We start from the raw sequence: 23,041 nt of genomic DNA, 5'->3' as shown, positions 1-23,041 counted from the left end.
GTCCCCTCCCCACTTTGCCCGCCAAGCCCAGGGCTTCCGCAGTTGCGGTCTGTGTGTGTGTGTGCGCGCGCGCGCGTGCACCGTGAGTCTCTGGGTCACGGACGGCGCAGCGGCCTCATGTCCTCTGGGGCCCCGAGCGCGTCCCGGCTCAGGACTTGTGCTGCGCGGACACGCCCTTCCAGTAGTCCAGAATGTCGTGCAGGTCCTCGTCCTTGGCGAACTGCACCTTCGTGCGCAGCGCGTGCCCGGCCGCCACGCACTCCCCGGCGTCCCGGCGCCGCCGGCGGCTCAGTCTGAAGCGGCCCCAGAGGCTGCGGGAGGCGCGGCAGGCGTACTCGGGGCTGGAGGCGTAGCTCAGGTGGCGGTACTGCGGGGACAGCGGCGCGTAGGCCAGGTCGCGGGGCCGCGGCCGCGTCAGCGGCTCCAGGATGGAGGCCTTGCGGCCGCCCAGGCTCTCAGGCGGCGCGGGCGGCGCGGGGGGCTCGGCGGGGTGGGGCCCGGGGTACGAGTGTCGGTGCTCCGCGTACTGCCGGCCCTTCTCGGGCTCGGCCCGCAGCACGGCAGCCGCGGGCGTCACCGTGAGGATGGCCTCCGCCGCCGGCGACCCCTTCTCGATGTACTTGGCCTCGTGCAGCGCAGGGGGCTCGGCGCGGAAGGGCCGCGGGCTGCGGGCGGAGCCGCTGGACGAGGAGCTGGCCCGCGGAGCTCCAGGGGCGGCCTCCAGGCTGTGGTGCCGCTGCAGACCGCAGGCGTCCTGGTAGGTGGGCGCCAGGAAGCCGCGCTTGCCGGCCAGCGGCTCGGCTGTGGACACAGCCGCCGGCTTGCCGCCCTGGAAGGAGGTGGACTCGGCCTTGAGGGCGTCGATGCAGCTGTTGATGATCTGGTTGACCTTGTCCACCTCCTTGGCGATGGTGGAGATCTCGGCCACCGAGCTCTGGCTGTCGGGGCCCGGCCGGCCCGGCTCCTCGTCCCTGCGCTCGGCCTGCTCTGCTGTGCGCACCTCCATGTAGCTGCCCTTGCTGCCCTTGGGCGTCCCGCTGCCCTCCGCCAGCTGGTACTGCTCCACCTCCCCGGGGGCGGCGGGCAGGTACGGGATGCGGGTCACCGCCTCGGGGCCCAGCAGCGGGCCCTGGGACAGCGGGGCCAGGCCGGGCGCCTCCAGCTCGGGCCCGTACTTGAGCTCGATGATGGTCTTCTTCAGGCTGCCGGCCGCCGCCGCCGCCTGCTTCTGCTTGCCCTCCCGCCGCCGCCGCCGCCGCAGGCAATAGTAGACAGCGCCCAGCACCACCACCATGCCGAAGAGGCAGCCCAGGACGGTCATGATGTGGTGCGTGGCCGCGGAGGGGCTGGGCACGGGGCCTGGCGGGCTGGGTGGCTGTGGCAGGCAGATGGTGAGGCAGGTGTGGTTGTGGTGCAGGCCCGAGCTGCTGGACACCACGCAGTACGTGTAGTTGGTGAGCGCGTACAGGTTGGTCAGGCGGATCTCCTCCTGGGCCCGGGTCAGCCTGGACACGGTGGACGACTTGCTGTTGTTGAAGTGCTCCAGCGTGTACATGCGGGTGAACGGGCTGGGCAGCTGCACTGTGATGGTGGCCGAGTTCTGCGTCAGCTGCTTGACCTTGATGAGCGGGCGGGCCTCGGCCTGCGGGGCCAGCGTGGGCAGGGCCACCAGCGGCGTGGTGCCGTCGCCGGAGAAGCACTCGTCGTCGGCACAGGGGGCCTCGCTGGGCTCCGCGGGCGGCGCGGGGGGCGGCGGGGGCGAGCGGCCGGGTGGAGGGCGGCCGGGCGCCGGGCGCGTCTCCGCCGCGTACGGGCCGTCAGTGCACACAGACTGCAGCTTGCCCAGGATGCTGCGCTGGCCGTGGCGGCCCTGCCCCAGCAGGAAGTAGCCGGAGTAGAGCGGCGGGGACTCGCACTGCACGCGGTCGTGGGCCTGCGTGGCGTTGGCGAAGGCCGCCAGCCAGCGCAGGAAGCCCAGCAGCTCGCAGGAGCAGTAGAAGGGGTTGCTGTAGAGCTCGCACACCGAGAGCCGGGCCAGGCCCGCGAAGGTGGCGCCGTGCAGCCGCTGGATGCGGTTCATGGACAGGTCCACGTTGACGATGTTGGGGCACTCCCAGAAGGCGCCGGGCGCCACCGCCTCGATGAGGTTGGCCTGCAGGTACAGGTACTCGAGCTTGCCCAGGCCGCGCAGCACGCCCTCCGTCAGGTTGCGCAGCCGGTTGTAGCCGAGCTGCAGCACCTGCAGGTTGAACTGGCCCGAGAAGGCGCCGTCCTCGATGTAGCCGATCTCGTTCTTGGTGAGGTTGAGGTACGTGAGGTTGCCGAAGCGGCTCAGCGCCGCGTACTGCACGCTGCGGATGCGGTTCTCGTTGAGCCGCAGGTCCACAATGGTGCTGTTGATCTGCTGCGGGATGGCCTCGTAGGGCGGCTGGTTCTGGCTGCAGATGGCCAGCCACACGAAGCCCTTGTCGCCCTCGATGAGCCAGCAGTCGCCGCGCACCAGCCCGCCCGCGTGCAGCAGGGCGGCCGCCACGCACACCCACACCCACGGCGCCCCCTGCCTGCACCCAGCCATCAGGACCCGCCCGCGGGGGCTGCCCGCTCAGCCTGCCCAGGGTGCGGGGTGGGGGCCTGGGTGGTGGGAGGGGAGGGCGCCTGCCTGCTCAGCGGCGTCCCAGGCGCATGGCCACGCAGCCCACGTGCTGTGAGGGGAGCACCACCCTCACGGCCGGCCGCCTCGCTCCATCTGCCCGTGTCCGGCCGGGGCCTCGGCCTGCTTCCCCATCGGTCCAGCCAGTCCTGCAGGAGACGAAAGGGGAGACGGGTCAGCAGGCCTCCCCATGAGCACGGGTCTGGTGCAGGCTTGTACCCAGCCCGTGGGACGTGGAGGCATGTCCGGGGTGTCGGTGACGAGGAAGGGGGTCCAGGGGGCTCAGCGGGCAGTTCTCTGACTGGGGGCAGGCGTCCACCACAGCCTTGACGCATGAGAATCCAGCGCCAAGCTGGATAGGTGGGCGCACCAGGGTCAAGGCCTTCGTCACTCAACCAGGGGTGATGGGGGTGACAGGTGCCCCGCCGTGCGCCCTAGGTGGGGCAGCTCTGAGCCCCACCCCGGGTCCTGAGCTGGGGTGGAGGGAAGCCCTCCTGAGCTCCTCTCAAGGGAGGTGCGGACGCTGCACTCCGGGCCTGCTTCCTCCGACGAGCCGTGGACCCCGAGGCTGTTAGCACCGAGTGGGGCCCAGCAGTAAGGACTGGGAGGATGATGTCCCCCAGCTCAGCTGCGGACACCGCCTGTGGCCCCGACTGCCCCCCGCCAACCCCACCCAACCCTGGGTCTTGGCTGTGAACGAGCACCTTGCTGTCTGCTCCCCCCAAACCCTGAGCTCTAGAGCAGGGACCCCCGATCACACACACCCCCGCCCCACAGAGCCCGCACGTGTGCAGAGATGTGGCCAGGTGGCCTCTGGGTTGGTCCTGCTCCCCGGGACCCCACGGCCGTCTGCGGGGCTCTCCCCTCTCCCCCTCATATTTCTCCTGCAGGACGGAAGGATGGGGATGTGTTGCTTGTTACTGTTTGGATTTACAGCGGCCTTGTAACCGCTCTGTGGCCTGGCAGGCAGCCAGCTGACTATTTCACTGATATGGACGTTTGCAACTAGTCTGCACTGAGGCGGTTTAAATTAGGAGAAAAAAATAATGATGTGCAATGGATTTCTCCCCCTTTAGAAACTTCATCAAGAACAGTCCTGACCTCGCTCCTGCAGGAGAGTGTTTCTGATTTACAGCAAGGGGAAGGGTCAGCAGGTGTGGGGGCAGAAGGTCCTGGCCCAGCGCTGCCGTACGACCCCCAAGAAAGCTCGGGGCGTCTCTGGGCCAGACCAGAAGCGGCTCGGAGAGGGGAGACCTGGGGCTTGCTCGGACCCCTCCCCTTGGGGAGCAGCCCCAGGGTCCTCGTGTGGTCGTCTCCTCACGTGAAATCTACACCCCCTGGGGCATCCTGGGGCCATTGCCGCCGCCCAGCACCTGCCCCATCGTCCCTGTGCTGAGAGCGGGGTCGCTCTACTGCCCAGAGTGGGCAAGTAGCCAGGCCTGTGCCCAGGGCTGCAAGCCCTCGGGGCAGCAGGTGTGGGCGGGAACACCAGGCGGCCTCCCCAGGCATGTGTGGAGCCCAGCTAGGAGGTGCAGCCTGACCATAATCACCTTTAATCTCTTGCTCAAAATAACCCAAAGTCAAGTTAAGGAGGATTACAGGCCTAAAGAATCCTTGTCTCAGCGGGCGGGGGAGGGGCTTCCCAGCCTCGGCACACCCAGGTGCAGTCTGGCCGTGTGCACACACACACATGCTGGGACCTGCGTGTGCATGGGCCTGTGTGCCTGGAGGTGGACGCAGCCTCGCTCCAGCACCCGAGGGTGTGCCGGCAGCTGGGGTCCAGCCGGGCGGGGCGCACCGCCTCCCGCCCCGGGTGGGGGTCTAGGGCTGTGCTGGTTTGGTGCCTGCTACTGGGGACCCGCCTCGCCCCGCGGGCACCCCTGCCCTGAGGCCTGTGAGACAAGGAGGCGTGGCTGGGTCCTGCCCACCGACTGGCCTGGCCCAACGGGCTCCGCTGGGTCAGCCCGCCCTCAGCCCCTGAGCTCCCCCGCCCCCAGAGCCTGGGCCGAGCGGGAGCCGGGCTGGGGAGACGGCGCCTCGGTGAGAGTGTGGGTGTCAGAGGCCGCCCCCACGCGGCGCGCCAGAGCCGCCTCTGCCCCCATGGCCATGGCCTCCGAGGGCTGCACGCCTCACATCGGGGCAGCAGGGCGTGGGGGTGACGGGGAAGGGGGCCCGGTCAAGGTCGCCCGCGAGGGGCTGGACAGCAGGCGCCTCATCCCCGGGGGGCCCCCCTCGGGTACTGTCTGCAGCGTCACCCCAAACCCCAGGCTGCCTGGCAGGATGGGACCCCAACCCCAAGGACTGGGGACCTCGGGGAACAGCTGGCCGACCACCTAGGAAGGTCTGGAAAGTTCCCCCAAGCTGCCCCACCCCTCGGGCTCCTTGTTCATCCACATACCGCCCCCCCGACCCACCCCAAGCCGTCCTCGTGCCTGCTCACCCCTGCCCCAGGCGCTCCACGCTGCCACATAGCAGAGCGCGTGCCCAGGCCCAAGGAACCAAGACACCTGCCCCCGCCTGCACCCCTGACTCAGGGCCCAGGTGGAGCGGGGGCCTCACTCTGCCCAGCTGGCCCTCGCCCTTTCGGGGGTCCCTGTGTCCCTGCTCCCCCGCACCTGACGTGGGCCCCCCGCCACCCAGCCCGGCCACCCCCAGCACCCGCAGACCGTGCCGGTGAGGACGGGCTACACACGCGCTGCCCGACCAGATGGCTCAGTCTTGGGTGGGGCGGGGCACTGGCAACACAGCTGGGCACGGTTCTAGAACCTTCCTCAGGGAGACAGCAGGCCTGAACAGCCTCAGGCCACACCCCCTCCCCTGCCTTCCTCCCCAGGGCTGTCAGCGGTTCCATCCCTCCCCGAATGTCCCAGGCTGCCTGCTGCTCCGAGGGGTGCCTTCCTGTGAGTCCAGGTCTCAGCCCCCGCGGTGGTCCCCCCCGCCCCGACCCCTCACCGTCCCCACGGCGGCCCCCCCGGCTCCAACCCCTCACCATCCCCACGGCGGTACCCCCCGCCCCGACCCCTCACCGTCCCTGAGGCTCTCCACGTTCCACGGGCCCCCGTGGTGGTCTTTCCCCCCACAGCAACCACAGTGTTCTCTCCACGTGCCTGACCCGCTGCCGTGGGCCCCAGACTCAGACACAGCTGCTCCCCTTCGAGCTCAGGCTCCCGATGGGGCGCGTCCTGCCCCCAGCACTCCTCACGCAGAAACCAAGTTCTGTCCTCAGGTGCCCCCGCGGCTCCCAGCCACAATCCTGGCTTCCCGCCACGCCCCCTGTGCACCGCCCAGGCCCAGCCAGCCCCTTCCCTTGCTGGGATGAAGCCCACTGCCCCACCCACGCTCTGCCTGCCAACAGCCAGGGCACCGGAGAGCCTCAAGGGACCCCGCCATCCACACCCCGAAGGACAGCCATCCTTCCCCGCGGGGAGCAAGACCCAGGCCCCCCACACAGACCTGCCAGGGCCTGCCCAGCACCCTCTGCCCTCCAGCTGCCCCCGCACAGCCGCTCCGCCCGAGGAGACTCCTCTCGGGGCAGGGGCATCACAGGCCAGTGGCCCCCACTCTGAACCAGCTTCCGACCGTCCATCACCCCTTCCCTCTCTGCCCACCACCGTCTCCTGACAGGCTCCGTGTCCTCTTGATTCATTCTCTAGACGAAGGCCCTCTCCGTGCTGGGGTGTGAACTCCAGAGGGACGCGTCCAGTCCGCACCATGACGCCCCAGGCCCAGAGCGGTGCCCATCGCGGGAGAGCCACTGGGCCGGACAGCAGCGGGCGCGCCTGCTCCTTTTCCTCATCTGAGAGACGGGGAGGAGTGCCCAGCTCACAAGCACCAGCTGCTTTGGTTTCACGGGGCTGGCGGGAGGTGCCCCTACGCCCGAGGGCCACTCTGGCCTGAGTCCCAGCAGGACCAGGAGCACGTGTGTGAGGTGCCCATCCTGTGCCCAGGGCGACGCAGCCCCCGGGCACAAGTGCTTTCACAGCCGTTGGGTCTGCAGGCCTCACCGAGGTCCTGCAGGTGAGGGGATGGCACGGCCACCATGCCCTCCAGGCCCCCAGAGCCCCTCAACGCCAGCCCTGTCCCCAAGGAGGGGCCCAACGGGGACGGCGAGCGTGAGCCCGGCATCACGTTCTCTCCATCATGTCAGCGCTGGCCTGGGTCGCTGCTAATGAAGTGAAGACATACGGTGGTTCCAGGCTTTTAAACTTCTTATGACTGCATCTGCACGATCACAGGCGCCACGCGGGGACAGAAGCACCTGTTTATAGGCCACGGGGTGCGGACGAGGGCCGGGCTGGCCGAGGAGCCCGCCGACTGAGCGGGGAGGACTCGGTACCTCCAGAGGGCTGCGCGGGCTGAGGGCCAGGCGCGGGGAGTCACGTGCCCACTGCCTCCTGCCATGCCAGGGTTCTGCCAACAGATCATGTTAACAGCTAACGTTTGCCGGGCTCTGCAGCCTGGCGCTGCCATAGAGTCTGCGGGTCGTGGGGGACACCTAAGGGCGGTGGGGACCACGAGGCAGACGGCGTGACCCGGACCAGCCAGACCAGCCACGCGGCCTGCCCGCGGGAAAGCAGCGCGGAGCCAGCCGGGACCGGCACGCCGGCCATGCCATGCTCCGTCTCTGTGGCCACGGGCTGGTCACCCGACCTCTCTGAGCCTGCTGCCTCCTCGGTCAAACGTAACAGGGAGACCAACGTGACCGGAGGCGTCCCACGCGGGGTGCTCTGTACGCCCTGGTGTCCCTTGCAGCTGCCCGCCTTGCAGACAGGGAGGATCCCTGGGCAGCGCTCCAGAAGGCCGCCCCCGCAGTGTGCCCACGGGGGGTGGTCCCAGCTCAGCACCCACCCAGAGCCTGCCCTCGCCTGCCCCCTGCCTCCCTGGGTGCCCACGGAGGCTGCCACGGGCTCCCACAGCAGGCGGCCCAGCGGTGCTGACTCAGCACGGCTGGAGCCTCAGGACCTGGCCACGGGGTTGGGGCAGGTGAGCCCCAGACCTCTTCTGGCGGCGGCCTCGTCCTCCGGGAGGTGTGAGGTGGAAGGGTCACCCCTGCCTTCCACCCTCAGGGATGGAGCCGGCGAGGGCCAGGCGCAGAGGTGCTGCATGCCTGACCCGCCCAATGTGCCCTCTTACTTCCTCTAGGATCCTGCGTGTTGAGTGCCTACTGTATACCGGCCCACTTCTCCCATCTCCGGGGAGGCAGGTGTCAGCGTTACATGACTGGATGGAGGGGAAGCGGGCTCAGGGCAGGAGAGGTGTTGGCACGGGGTCAGGCGCGCTGCTCGCACCTGCTGCTGTTCGAGTCCCCGGGGGGTGGGGGGGAGGCGCCTGAGCAGCAGGAGGCTGGGGGGCTGGAGTCCTGCTTCCCCCACCCCGGCCCACTCCAGCCCCCGCCCCAGGCCCCCACCCAGGCTGCTCTGGAGTTAATTAGGGACCCACACATTTCACGGTCTGTTATGCTTCCATTGGGCATCTTTTTAAATTAAAAAACATGATGTACGGCATCGTTGGAGGGAGAAATCACTTTGCAATGGTTTCCTGCTCGGTGCTGGCAGGACGTAGGCGAGGGTAGCTGGCTGGCCTCTGGGGAAGGGGCTGACGCGATACCCTCTCCAGGAACACAGGTGTGGCCTGTGCTTTGGACTCGTGTCCCCAACACCAGGGAAGGGTGGGGGTGTCTGCCGGGCCCTGTTTCCCTCAGAGCCCCAAGGGCCCTGGCGCCAGGAAGCCGTCTTCGGTCAGACCCGTATCTCGTTTTGAGGGCTGGTGAGTCCCAGCCTGGACATGGAGATCGTCTTTTCTGCTCCTGCTGGTGGTGAACCAGGGGCCCTTCTGATGTCCTGAGCCCAGCCTGGCAGGGAGCAAGGATGGCACTCAGGCCATGGGGAGGGGCCAGGGCCCCCTGTGCTCTCCGTTCACGAGGTCGCACCTCTGCACACGCGGGCCCTGCCTCACCTTGCCAGGCTGCGATCACTCATCAGAGCATACTTGCCGACCACGGTTAACGGTATTAAAGATTTGGGGCACGGTTTTGGAGCAGAGGTTGTAAGTGAACAGTTAGCCCTCACATGCTAAATTAGTATGGGGAATAAAGCTCCAGGCAGAGTCGGTCTAAGAAGTCCATGCAGTGTTGCAGCCTGGGCACGTCTGCAGAGCCCAGTGGCCTCGGGCTGCTCCCAGGGATCAGGCGGCCGGGCATCTGAGGACACGTGTCCCTGCGCCTGCGACCTGCGCCATCGAGTCCCCAGAGGCCGTGTCCTTCCAGGAGGCTCCCCGCCATCAGCTGCCCTGCACACGCCACGAAACCCCCCAGATGTGTCAACCCCGCGCTCCGAAGGTCCACCAGCCCCACCAGGTCTGAGCTTAGAAAACAAACCTGGAAGCTGCCTGGTCTCATCACACCCGCAGCTGCCGCTTCCAGAGGGGCTGCTGCCCACAGCCGGGCCTGGGCCGAGGCGCGTGCTCGTGTGTCACCGCAGACATTCGTGTCCATGTGCGTGCGTCACCAGAGAGACAGCACGGCTCTCACTTGGGCTGCCCCGCCCTTGGGGACAGCAGACCCTCCTGAGACCGGACGCCTGCCTGCCTGAGCATCCCTGTGATGCAACTTGCCTCCAGCAGGAACAGACTCCTCGGGCACAGAGAAGGGTCAGACCTCACGCGCCCCACCCCACGGCAGGCACAGTGGGGTCATCAGGACTCTGCCCCCAGCCCAAGGGTGCCACTCAAGCCTGGCCCCCTGCCCCCACCCCACAGCCGACCAGGCCCCGCCCCACCCCCGCCCCGCCCCCGCCCCGCCCTCGCCCCGCCCTCCACACCTTTACTGCGACCTACAAGGCGGTGGCCAGCTCGCATTTCTCACGCTCTCTCCAAGATGCTGTTTCCTCTGCCTGGAACACCTCTCCCCCCACCCCAACCCGCCCCGGCCAAGTGTCCTCCGTTCAGACGCCAGGCTGGGGCCGGGGTCTCCCCTGGGTAATCCCCAAAGCTCCCGGGGCTTCTCCACCGTGACCCCACCCGTCAGATCCCAGGCAAAAAGCCCGTGGCCGGCAGGGCTGGGTCCCTCTGCCCGGCGCAGAGCGGGACATGCCCTGAGCCCGTGGCAGCCCCCATCGCCAGAGGACACGCTGCTCGGCCCCCCTGGGACGCCCCCCACTCGCCTCTCTCCCGGAGGAATCCTCGTGGGGCCTTTTTTGGGATGTGAGCTGTCCCGGGCTCACCCTCTGCAGTGGCCTCTGGGGACTCTTCTGTTCCCGATCACACGCCCCCCCCCCCCCAGGTTTAAATCAATTTCTCCACTGGTCAGAACGGCCATCCTCAAAGTCCACGAATGACAAGCGTGGGGGGAAGGGGCCCCGCCTCCGCGGTGGGTGAGAATGCAGAGGGGGAGCAGTCGCCGTGGAGAGAGGCTGGAGGCTCTTCAAGAGACTAAAGCCAGAACCGCCGGGCAGCCCCGCTCCCGGGCGCGCACGCGGAACACACGGACTCAGGCCTGCCCCACGGCTCCCCGCAGCACCGTTCCCAACAGGCGAGCCGGGGAGACAGCGGGACGGCCGTCGAAGAGGCGCGACAGAGATGGGGCGCACGGCCACGACGGGAAGGAGACGACGCCCTCGGCAGCAGCACGGATGGGCCTAGAGGCCGCCCTTGCGGAAGGACAGACGCCGCGCGACCGCCCTCACCTGTGGACTCGAGACACGACACAAGCGAGCACACTCACAAGCAGGCTCACAGCGCACGCCGACCGGCGGCTGCCGAGGCGGGCGGGGCGGGGAGGCACAGGAGCCCGGGGGAGCGGATGCGACCCACACCCAGGGCGCCGCGGCCCGGCCTTTGTGGCACAGCGACCGGTTTCACGGGGGACAGCTTTCCACGGACAGGGCGGGCGTGGTGGTGATGGCGCCGGCGGCACCGCGAGCAGCGGATGGAGCTTCACGGCTGGTGTGCTCAGCCCCTGCTGTGTGGCCTGTTCCTAACGGGCAGCCCCAGGCCGGGGACCCGATACACAGGGCGGACAAACGCAGGGTCCTCCTGTGCGGCACAGGGATGAGTCCACAGCGCGTGACAGACCCCGACGGAAGGGAAGTCGTGCGCACACGTGTAAGCAAAGCACTGCTCCACAGCAGAGACCGCACAGCACGGCACGCGTCAACCAGGCTGCAGCGAACACTGAGGTACGTCACCGTGTCCGTCGGGAGCTTCCACACGCAGGGCAAGAATCCTGTGCACATTCTTCGAGGGAGACCTGAACACGCCGCCGAGGTGCGGGCGGGGCTGCACGGAGCCCGTGAATCAACTGGCAGAGCCTCCAGGTCAGCGGTGCTCCTGCGTGGGCCACGTTGCTACTGCTGTTTCCCCCGGCATCTCAGGAAAACTGTACAGAGTTCTTCATAATAAGCCCACTTTCTTCTTGTAAATGAGTTCCTAGGAATTGGTGGAGGGTTTCTTTGCTGCCACTGTGACTGGGGACTGTTTACTTCATTATGTTATCCAACCAGTGGCTGCTGGTACGGAAGAAAATTATTGACCCATGTGCATCCACGTCCTGCTCAGCCCAGCACCTCCACCGAGTTCTCATTTTATTTTTTCACTTGGTTCTCTTGGGTTTCTAAGCTCTCAAATCACACTGTCTGCAAATAATTTCAATTCTTTCTCGTATCCCATTTAATTCTGTTTCGTGTCTTATTGCTACGTCCAGAATATCTGGACAGTGATAAAGGGCACACTGCTGGGTATTTTTTAATAAAAGCTTCCGAGTTGGAATCAAGAATCTCAATCACCTAGAACGACACTGGCTGTTGAGCTGAGACACCGAGCTTCAGTGTGATGAGAGTCTCTCTGGCTCTATTTTTAGCAGTTACTGTAAAACACTGGCGCTGGGTTTCATCCCAGGCCTTTCGTCATCTATTGCCGTGGCATGACTCACCTGCTAGCACCAGGTATCACATTAACAGCCCTCGTACTATTGAGCCACCTTTGAATTCTTTCGATACATCCTACATAATCATGGCAGAGTCTCTGCCTAGTACTCTGTGGAACTGAATTTGCCTGTGACTTACCGAGGATTACTGATCTACTATTTGTGGGCGAGATCCCTGCGGGGCTTCTTTGCTGGGCCGTCTTCACCGTTTGCAGTCTGGCCCTTCTCGCTCCCGGCCTCCTGGTTCTGTGAGCTCGCACCCGCCCTGGAGAGCCATGAGGAAGCCCCACAGGCCGGTCTGCAGGATGCACGGCCGGCTCGTCACGGGGAGCGCCACCCCTGCCTGTCTTCTGTGCATTCCGGGTTTACAGGAGTCGGGTCGGCTCAGGGCGGGTGAGCAGCAGGGAGACCTCAGCTGGGAAAGCTCAGGACCCGCGCCTCACTCGGGGGAGTCCTGCCCGGCCTCCAGGGGCCCAGGGCGGAGCGGGGAGGGCTGCCCAGGGGCCGGGGAGGGAGACCCAGCCCCTCGGTGAGGTCGGGGTCACACCCTAGCGGGCCTCTGCATCATCCAGGCGGACGGACGGATGTCACATGACCCCAGAGACACCAGCAGGCGGTAGGCACAAGCCCTCTCAGCCCGCCCGGTGACTGCGGGGAAATCGCGAGTCGCAGGGGAGGCGAGGCCGCGGCCGTCCCAGCAGACGGTGTTCCCAGACCACCCCTGCGCTGGGAGCTGACCACCCCCGGCCCCAGAGGGTCTCTCTCTGCACCGCTTGAAGCAGGGGGCCCGACTCCGCTCTGGCGACAGCACCGGTGGAAGGAAGCCGCGTCCGTCCTGGGCACGGCCGTCAGCCAGCCCGGCGGGGACGCATCCGGTCTAGGGAAGAGCCGTCAGCCAACCACAGCGGCTCCCGGCACCATGTGAGAAGCTCGGGATCGAGGCAGGTGGCGTCTGGTGCGAAGGTCCACGGCGGACAGAGCTGCCCCTCTGCCCTCGGCCAGCTCTGTCAGCCCCCTGACACAGCAAGCATCCCTGCAGCCGAAGGCCAAGATGGGACTGGACTGGGAGACGCTGCTGGTCCCCGAGATGCTCGGGCAGACACAGGGGTCTCCCATTGCCACCCGCGCTTGGCCCCGAGGTGACCCTGTCCCCCCGGCGTGTGGCTGGGGTTGCAGACGACGGAGGCAGGGCACCTGGCAATGCCAGGGCGCCTGGGTCTAGCCCCGCCCCTCCAGCTCATGGTCCAGAGAAGGACTGGGCAGAGGGGTGCTGCTTTCTGCCCACGGCCAAGTGTGGGGAGGACTGAGCACAGACCCCCCACGGACAGGGTGCAGCGAGGTCCACCCACGGCCGTCTCAAGTCGGGGGTCTGAGAGTCAGGACGTGCACGCTGACATGGCCGGAGCCTCCAGCCAGGAGCCAGGCAGGGGGCTGGGGTCAGCAAGCTCAGCGAGCAGGTGAACGGAAACCCCGTCGGGCTGCGGAGCCTGGGCAGCCCACAGCTGTCCCGAGAGGCCTTTGGTCACTGCTGGAAGGTCCCAAGGAGCCACAGGGAAGACAGTCCAGTTACCTGGCCCTGAGCCTGAGGAGATCCCCTCGCCAGAATAAAAGGCCTTGTCCCCAGCATCACTGCTGCAGGGAGGGAGACCAAGGCTGCACGCCTTGGCCACCGAGGTGGAGACGACACCCTGGCGGGCAGTCCTGGAGACTCCCCGCTCCGTGGCGGGGACGGACCGCTTCCGTAGTTGCTCGCTCGCTCACTCAGCACCTCACAGGCGCAGGACCCGGCTGCGGTCCTCGGGTCAGAGTCTGCGAACAACGCAGGCAACAGGGTCGCACAGCCCTAAGCTGACCTCGGACCCCCATTCTATCACTCGGTGCTGTGTGAGCCCACGCCGAGCCTCACACACGCAGGACGCCGCTCACACAGGCCCCAGAGGTGGGGGCAGCCGCCACAATGGGGGACGCAGACTCGAGGCTCCCAGACCCCCCAAACAGTGTGTCACGAGGGGCTCATACAGAGCGCCAGCAAAGGCCTGCAGGAAGATCGTCAGCACAGAACGTGGAGGACTTAGCTTCAGGTGGAGGCGGGCAGGATGGGCCCTGGGGGTGACGGCGCGCAGCATGAACACGCTCAGGGCCCCTGACCCGCACACTGAGGCGGTGACTTCACGTTCTGCGTTTTCTACACCACTAGAGTCTCAAAAGGAAGACGGACGGGGGCAGGGTCCAAGGGGCCTGCACGGGGGCTGTGGCCCCGGGGGTGGCGGCGGCGGGGCACCGGGACGCCCTCTGCCCCCTCCAGGGCGCCCCGGACGCGGGAGGGGACTGGATTACTTTCACGCTGGAGAGGAGCCCTTTCAGGTACTCACGCTATCATTCTTCATACCTCGGGTAGCGTTAAATATTTCATAATTGGTGAAATATTTATTAGAGATTTCTTAAATATTTGAGACAGCTTAAATATTTTACAACAAATTTTAAAGTGTTTTGAAAAGGAATGGACCGCTGTGCGAGACGGAGGCCCCCGTCACCCGAGGAGTGCACGGACCGGCGGGGGTCGGCGCGGGCACTCAGGCCGGAGGCAGGTGCTGGAGCAGCGGCCCCCAGACCGGGAAACCCAGTGGAGCCGCTCGTGAGCTTCAAGCACGCAGACCACGGCCCCCGGCCCAGCACCGGACTCTGGTCCCGACTCAGGACGCGAGGGTGCCCCAGGTTCACGGGGCGCTGCCTGGTCCGGGCATTGTTTCCAGGCCCCAAGGACCAGGCCAGTCTCAAGTCAGGACAGAAGGCGGTCAGGTTCACGGCCGTTGAGTCAGGGGTGCCGTACCAGCCCTGAGCTCCCCCAGCCCAGCGTAGGGGCCCAGGACCCTGGGAGGCGAGACCGCAGAGCCGGCTGGAGCCCAAGCCTCCCCGCCACTCATCTGGGGCTGCCGGCGTCATGGGCTTCACAACCCCCAGCAGACGGAGCCACGCTGCTGCCCGAGGGCGCAGGGGCAGGCACCCCTCGGAGCCCCGCGTCCACCCGGGGTCTCTCCGGCCAGGCCGGGCCTCACCAGGCACTGCGTAAACATGTGCAGGTTGCACTCGACCGCCCAGGCAGGTGTGTAGCGCTCCCGGTGGCGGCTCCCGGGAGAGGCCGCGTCCTCACCTCACGGCCGATGGCACTGACACCCCAGCCTCTCCCCGGCTCGGTTGACAGAGCGAAGCCCCTACTACGCGCCAGGCAGCCTGCAGGGAAGCGGGGCGCACGGGTGAGCCGTCCAGCAAGGTGCCCTCCCAGCCAGCCTGAGGATTCATTCCGAGAGAGCCTCCCAGCTCTGGCCTCCGCTCTCTGAGGCTCAGATAGGGCCAGGAATTTCCCCCGGGTCACACAGCAAGGTCACGGCAGAACCGGGAAAAGGGCCTGGCCGTCCTGACCCTCTCCAGGGGGCTCCTCTGGGCCCCCACCCAGGACGTCTGGCCGTGTCACAGCCCTGGGGCCAGGAGTCCAGGCCAAAGTCGAGAAGGGTCAGTCGTGGAGCCGGCTCCCTTCTGCCTGCACCTCCTGGCCAGATGGGGTGAGCAGAAGCGCTGAGAGCTTGGGCTCTGCAGATGAGCTACCGTTCACCAGACAAGGTCCCCGGGGAAGCCGCGGAATCTCAGCGTCACTGCCTCCTTGTCAGAAAACCAGCAGCTGCCCCCCAGGGAGAACCAGTTACAGTCCCGCACCTCTGGCATCACAAGCGCTGGCACGCGTTCATGTAAACACTCCTAAACCCAGCAGCACGATGACGGGCCTCGTTCTGAGAAGAGGAAACTGAGGCACCACAAGAGCAGATGGCTGGGCTGGGAGCCGGACCGGCGGATGGCGTGGGCTGCCCACTGGACCGTCTGGGTGCGCGGGGTCCGAGTCTGAGCCAACTGCCAGCATCCAGTCGTCCATCCTTCCGAAAATAAGGAGGGGGCGCCCCAGTTCACAAAACACACAGAAACCCTGACAGCTGGGTCTGTGAGAGGGAGGCCCCAGCGCTGAGATGGGGAGTGGGCCCACAGGGGAGGGACCCAGCTCAGGAAGGGAGAGGCAGTCTCAGGGCCCACAATGCCGGAGCAGGAGGGGCTGCAGGGGTCTCCAGATTCACGCCGGGCACACTGCTGGCTGGCACACTGAGGTCAGGCAGAGTGCAGTCTGGTCCCCCCAGCTGCCCCTGGTGGGGTCCATGAGTGTGGCTGACCTCAGGGCACTCTGCCCCTGAGGCTGGTCTGGGGTTGGGCCGGCTGCCCCTCTCCCGAGGCTGGGCGGGCCTCGAGGGGAGCTGGAGGAATTAAAGTGGGCCCAGGCTGGAGACTCTGGACCCTGGCTGGTCCCCACCTCCTCTCCCAGCAGAGAGGGTGGGTGGTGGTCCCAGGCTGCGCCCCAGTGAGGGCTTCCTCGTGAGGAGAAAGCAGGGAGGAGACAAGTGATGTTTCCTGGGACAGCTCCAGGCCAGGTCCGGGGCGGGGGTGCTGGGAAGGAGGAGCCGGGCAGGCCTCTGCGGCTGAGGGTGTAGGTGCCACCTAATACCGGGGTCTGCCCACCCCCGTCTCAGTGCTCACCAACGCGCTGCCCCCCCCGCCCCCCCTTTAAGAAGAGCCCGCTGGGCCCTGCGGTGTCTTCGGTTTTCAGGTTTATGGCAAGGCTGGAGCTCGGAGCCTGGCCAGCTGTGCTCCCGACCCAGGGGCCCCGGTGACTCGGCTCCTGCCCCTCAGTGGGGCCCATGGCTCCCACCCTGCCTGCCCACCTCACAGACAAATGGTGAGCGAGCCCCCCGCCCCGCCACGGGCCGGATGCTGGGCCGACTAGGATGCAGACAGAGGCGGGGAAGACGGGACTCTGAGCGGCCGGAGCGCGACGGGACTGTGAGCGCTGCAGGGAGCCCACAGTGGAGGCTCAGTCCAGGGCCCAGGCCACAGCCAGTGGCCTCAGAGGTTGAGGAGACAGTCTGCCCCTGCCGAGCCCTGGGTGGGTGGAAGGGAGAGAGGGGCAGGGCCTGTGAGGACGTACAGAGGCCTGGAGGCTGGAACCAGGAAGGGGGTGGCATACGATGAGAGGACCCATCGGGGCAGAACTGCTGGGAGCTGTGATCAGACCAGGGGTGCTGGGGAGCCAAGGAAGGGTTAGAAGGGAGGAGGCAGGACTCGGGTGGAGGAGGAACTCCTGCTGGGAACGGCAGGTGCGGGGAGCGGAGGGGAGGCTGCAGCGGTCGCGGAAAGCGGGAGGGCGGGGCTCTGGAAACGAGAGGGAGACGCAGACAAGCCCGGAGAGAAACGCGCACCCGCAGGCACGGGGCGGGGGAGGGGCACGGGCGCTCACAGCAGCCCGTACAGGCCCCGACTGGACGCCGCCCGGTGCCCGGCGACAACGGAACACAGCAAAGGGGCGGGCGGGCCGAGGGGCCAGCAGCGTGACGCGCGGGTCACACACGCGGGGCTGAGCAGCGAGCCGTTCCCACGAAATCACAAACGCAGAAGGCGAGGGGCTGCCCGTGGGGTGGTGGCTGGGGAGGGCCGTGAGGCGAGCCTCAGGGGGCAGTGATGCCCTCGATCCGGGTCCTGGGGACACGACTGCGTCTGGTTCATGAAAGTTTATGGAGCAAACACACTGTGACAGCTGCGCTTCCGTGTCACACTCCAGTGAGAGACTCAAGAGCGAGAGGAAGCGGGCAGGAGAGGCCAGACCAACCTCACCTGGCGGCTTACAGGACGACCGCTCGGGGCAGTCGGAGCCGCACCCCGCGCCGACTCTGTGCGGCTGGTCAGGACCCTGGACAGCTCCGGGAGCTCTAAACTCAGAGCCGCACGCTCCCTGCCTCGGGACACCCCACCCTAGGCAGCACTGAGACCCAGGCTTAGGGAGGCTGATGTGCTGGGGTGGGGGCAGAAACGAGACGTGGCTGAGACCCTGTGTCACTACCCCAGGGCCTGGGGCCTCACTGTCCCTACACAGGAAACAGGTGAGTTGCTCTGTCTCTACATAGGATGACCACACACCCAGGTTTCCCAGTTTCCGTGTAATTATTTTTTTTTACTCTCAGAAGTGTTTCTTGATTAGACGCTATATTATAGAGTCACCCTCTCACTAGGGTGGAAGGAGTGCCAGCCTCCGCCATCATATTTAAAATGTGCAAGACCTCCTCTTGCCCTGTAACTTCCAGTAACAGCAAGCTTCCTGCCCAGACCAGTGCGGCCCTGGAGTGAATCCATCACACGCCAGCCCCTCCCCCGTGCACCAGCCGGGCCGGCTGAGGGTGCCCCCGCACCCACCTCTCCCCACAGGACGACCAGGAGGGACGTGGGCCCACACTCTCTTGGTCACCAGTTTCTGTCTTTCTCTTCCTTTGTTACTGGACCCATGTAAAGCGGCTGCCAGTGTCCCCTGCAGCCGGGCATGGCCGAAGGTCTAACCAATAGGCTATGAGTGGAGTTAAAGTGCACCACTGCCGACCCACTCCCTTAAAAGGAATGGACATGGATGCACCTTGCCCAGTTGGATGCAGATGTGATGGTGGGAACTGCAGCAGCCACCTTGGTTCCAGACACAGAAGCCACAGGTTATAGAGCTGCCCTCCCAGCCCTGGGCCACGGACCTCTGGGTTTTTTCTGTTAACAATAAAACTTCTATCTCACTTGAATTGCCATATTATCGAGAACTTTAACAGCTCACTAATACAGATGAGGGCCATCTCACTCGGGGACAGATTGCTAGCGAGTGTGCTCAACCAGATCAGAGACGCTCTGGAAGAGGGGAATGGATGAGATGCTCTGGGCCTGGGGCGGGGAGGGACGAAGGAGAGGCAGGCCCAGACCCCCACACACGCCCTCCGCCAGCTCATCCCTGCCACCTTCCACAGCCCCTCTCCCCAGCCTCCCGTCGTCCACCACGTCCCGTCTCCCCAGCCTCCTGTGGCCCACCATGTCCCCTCTCCCCAGCCTCCCACCGCGGCCCACCACATCCCCTCTCCCCAGCCTCCCGTGGCCCACCACGTCCCCTCTCCCCAGCCTCCCACCGCGGCCCACCACGTCCCCTCTCCCCAGCCTCCCGTGGCCCACCACGTCCCCTCTCCCCAGCCTCCCGTGGCCCACCACGTCCCCTCTCCCCAGCCTCCCACCGCGGCCCACCACGTCCCCTCTCCCCAGCCTCCCGTGGCCCACCACGTCCCCTCTCCCCAGCCTCCCGTGGCCCACCACGTCCCCTCTCCCCAGCCTCCCACCGCGGCCCACCACGTCCCCTCTCCCCAGCCTCCCACCGCGGCCCACCACGTCCCCTCTCCCCAGCCTCCCACCGCGGCCCACCACGTCCCCTCTCCCCAGCCTCCCGTGGCCCACCACGTCCCCTCTCCCCAGCCTCCCGTGGCCCACCACGTCCCCTCTCCCCAGCCTCCCGTGGCCCACCACGTCCCCTCTCCCCAGCCTCCCACCGCGGCCCACCATGTCCCCTCTCCCCAGCCTCCCACCGCGGCCCACCACGTCCCCTCTCCCCAGCCTCCCACCGCGGCCCACCACGTCCCCTCTCCCCAGCCTCCCACCGCGGCCCACCACGTCCCCTCTCCCCAGCCTCCCGTGGCCCACCACGTCCCCTCTCCCCAGCCTCCCGTGGCCCACCACGTCCCCTCTCCCCAGCCTCCCACCGCGGCCCACCACGTCCCCTCTCCCCAGCCTCCCACCGCGGCCCACCACGTCCCCTCTCCCCAGCCTCCCGTGGCCCACCAGGGGCAGGACCCTCAACCACTCTCCACAGGCCTTTCCCAGGTGCGGTCTCTCGGGGGCTGTGGGAGCTGAGCTCAGGCGCGGAGAGGACGCATCCCCCATCCCTCCTGTCCTCTCGCCCGCACGTCTGTCTGGTAGAGACGCGTCTCCTGAGCTCTGGGCCGCGTCCCTCCCTATCAAATCCCCACAACGAGAAAACTCTGCTCATTCCCCCACTGGCGCCCCTGCCCAGGCTCCGCCGGCTCCAAACCCCACTCCTTCTTGACTGACCTCCTCTCCCATCCCCCCACAGCTGCCGTCACCCTAGCCTGGGCAGCAGCCTCCCCTCCCTGGACCCCTCCCTCCTGCAGCCCTAGCCCTGGGCCCACGGTGGCTGCTGGGGTCCCAGTTCAGCGGGCGGAGTTGGGGAGGGAGGCGCTGAGTCACTGGGGAGAGCGGGCGGGACACAGGCCCCATATCAGGGGCCATATCCGCAGAGCGGTGTGTGCCCACGTGTACAGAAGGTGGGCTTCCCTGGGGTAGCGGGGAGGAAGGGGAGGCACAGGCGGGGAGCCCCCAGCAGCTGCCGTCAGCCCGTCGTATGGATGAGGAAGGGTTAAACAACTTGCCCGTGGCTGCACGGCTGCCCAGCACTGGGACCCGTATTCAAGTCTGGGCCTAGAGGGGGCCTCAGCGCTGATTCGAAGGGGAGGGTCAGAGGCCGAGGCCAGGTCTAAGAGGGAGGGGCGAGAAGGAGCTCAGGCCGAAGGACCGAGTCTGTGGCAGGGCTGGACTCAGGAGGAGCAGGCAGGACACCCGGAGCCCTGGCCTGAAGGAGAAGGGTCCCCGGGGCCAGTTCCCTCCGAGCCCGACTCTCCTCCTGCTGGTTCAGCTCAGAAACCACGAGGGGCGCTTTCCAGGAGGAAATGAGAGGACAAGGTAAGGGAGCAGAGCCCTGCACCTGGTGGCCTGGCCCCCAGCTGGAGGAACACAAAAGCCAAAGGGGGCTTTGCCAGGGGCAGGAGGGGGACAGGGACCCAGGGCCTGAGAAGGCTGTGGGGACGGGAAGAGCTGCTCCCCCACCTGGGGCAGCGCTGTACAGGCTGACTGGGCCCTTGAACCTGGACACCCCCGCGGGTGGCAAGGGCGGCTTGGGGGAGGGGAAATGGTGCTGGGGGGGACCATGCTTGAGCTGAGCCCACTGTGAGTGGTAGGAGCGGGCGTGGGTGGAGTGGGGAAGGATGCCTTCCATGATTCAGCTCACGAGTGCCACACACGGCCTTGCAAGTGCCACAAAGGCAGGGCCTACTGCCTGGAAACCAGTAGGCACCAAGCAACATGCAGCCGGGATGAACCGTTCAGTGGGAGCCAGTCAGGAGGCAATCGGGGGCCACAGCGGGCAACGAGAATGGGCTCAAGCTGTTGCCCTGCCAACAGGGAACGGACGCGGCCAGCATACTCCTCTCCCTTCGCCGCTCCTGCTTTTCCCACCTGAGATGCAGATATGACGACTGGAGGCACAGCAGCCTTTGGGAGGCCATGCGGACAAATGCTGAGACTGGCTCAAGGGGAAGCTACAAGAAACCGGAGCTGCTGACAGATTCCTTAGACCGTGTGCTGCCCGCACCGCTGCCCTCTTCACATGAGAGGAAAAGGAGCCCCTTCGTGGGCTTCGACCACACAGTATCAGGTTTCTGCCTTGTGCAGCCAAATCCAGTCCCTTGCTGACACGGCATAAAACACTGCTGAGTAATTTCACTGGAAAGTTGCTCTCGATTTAATTCCTTGCAGAGCTTCTGATCACATCAAGAGAGTCTCAGGCCAGGGCGAGCACGTCTCGAACACCTCTGCACGCGTGCTGTTCTCCCTTTTTAATAAAGCGACAGAAGGCCTTGGGCTCTGAGCCTCCCCTGGGCCCCAGCATCCAACTAGAATTTAATAACATTGTTTTGTTTCCAGTGAATTTATTTTTATGATTATCAATTCTATTTATGGAAAAGGAGGCTTGTTTTCCATTTGTACTAGTGCCATAAAACTTCCCTTTTAAATAAATGTATTTAAGTTTTTAAAAAGTAAATTTACTTAAGAGGAAAAACAGAAAGAATGCAGCCAGCGGGAAGGCGGGGGCGGGGGGCGGCCCGTGGGGGCTGCTGCGGAAGGTCTATGGACGGTCCACCCCTGGGCTCTGCGCTAGATGCCCGGGGGGTGCGGGGATTGAGGCCAGCCCTGGACCCACACTGGGGACTGGTATCCACGGTTCGTCCAGCCTGAGCCGGCACACTGGGGACTGGTATCCATGGTTCGTCCAGCCTGAGCCGGGAGTGGGTGGCTGGACTCCCAGCACCGGGAATTTCTAAAAAGTGAGCCTCAGAGCTGTGGGCTGGGCGGTCAAGTGATGAGCTGTGGGCAGGATTTTGAAGCCGTTCTGGTAACCAAGCCACTAACTCAAAGCCTCAGTTCCTTCCAGCCTGTCTGTGTGAGGCCCTGACTTCAAAAGCCGGGCCTCCAGGAGCGGGCGTGACCTTTTGCTAATTAGCTCGGGCTGTTTGCTCCGCGGCCGCCAGCTGATCTCTGGACAGCAGCTCCAACTCCAGCCACTGCCGCCTGTCACCTTCCGGCAGATAAATAACTGCTCCTTGGAGAGGTGCAAGGGGGAGGGGGACTGGCTGGGGGGCTGGGGGAGGGGCAGGGACTTGCTGGCGGCGGGGGTGGGGGGCGCGGGGGGGAGCGTGCTGACAGTTGCTGGATGGCAAGTCACCCCTATGTCATGCTGGCTCTGCTGAGGAGAGCATCACCCCCATTTCTCAAGAAAACCAAGGCCTGGAGGCAGGGGTCTTACAGGGGGGCACCAGGCTCCAGCTCTGCCGGCCCCCAGACCGTCCCCTGCAGCCCAGAGAGGCCCATGGGGGCTCTGTCCTTGGTGCTGAACACGGGGCCGGCCCAGAGCGGGCCCTGCCCCACGGGTCACCTGGGGTCATTAGAACGCTCAGAAGGTCCCTCTTGGACTCTTAGTCACTGCTTCAATAAAAGTAACTTCTAGGGACGAGGCCTTTGGACCAGGAAACGGAGGAGGAAGGAGGCAAGAATAGACCGAGAAGGTTCAAGTCACTAAATGACAAAATGTTCTCTCTGGAAGGCATCTGGGAACAACCACCCAACCCCCCCAGCTTCCAGGAGAAGGCGAAGGCAGGGCGCAGGCTCCTCTGCCAGGCCCGCAGGGGCCCCGCCATCTGCTTTGCCACCTGCCTTCTCAGGTGGGGCGGGGCTGGGAAACACCCATCCATTCACCCCACAGACACTCATTCAGGTCTGCCTCCCGCCAGGCTCAGTGGAACATGCAGCCTGGGGCGAGTGTGAGGGCTCAGCGGCAGGCCCAGACCAGCTCGGGCAAGCCCGAACCTCAACAGCCTGCCGTGCGCTGGGACAGGCCCATGCGGGGAAGGGAAGAGCCCACGTATGTGGTGTCTAAAATCTGACAGAAATGAATCCGTCCATGACACGGAGACAGACTCAGATCGGAGGACAGACTTGTGCAGCCAAGAACGAGGGGGGTGGGGGAAGGGCAGGAGTTCGGGGCTAGCAGCTGCAAACTAGCGCAGCCAGGAAGGACGGGCACCACGGTCCTACGCCCAGCACAGGGGCCTGCGCGCAATATCCGGCGATGAGCCCCGACGGGAAAGCACACGCGTAACTGAACCATTTTCCTGTACAGCAGAAACCAAGACATTGTAAATCGAATATACTTCAATGAACTTGTTTTAAAATGG

General features: G+C 65.8%; 1 protein-coding gene across 1 annotated transcript; it reads right to left on the bottom strand.

Annotated features, from left to right (window-relative positions):
• Positions 1-148: 148 nt before the first annotated feature.
• On the bottom strand, positions 149-2,575 carry ELFN1 (extracellular leucine rich repeat and fibronectin type III domain containing 1). Its single transcript, XM_068966860.1, has one exon. It carries the CDS (start codon positions 2,573-2,575, stop codon positions 149-151), a length of 2,427 nt encoding a protein of 808 aa, XP_068822961.1.
• Between the last annotated feature and the right edge of the window lie 20,466 nt (positions 2,576-23,041).

Source organism: Capricornis sumatraensis, chromosome 3 (genome assembly GCF_032405125.1).
Source record: "Capricornis sumatraensis isolate serow.1 chromosome 3, serow.2, whole genome shotgun sequence".
Lineage (NCBI taxonomy): Eukaryota > Metazoa > Chordata > Mammalia > Artiodactyla > Bovidae > Capricornis > Capricornis sumatraensis.
This window is presented reverse-complemented; position numbering and strand designations above follow the sequence as displayed.

Bases quoted from the DNA above. Each gene is read 5' to 3' on its own strand.
- ELFN1 (XM_068966860.1), bottom strand. From the start codon at position 2,575: ATGGCTGGGTGCAGGCAGGGGGCGCCGTGGGTGTGGGTGTGCGTGGCG.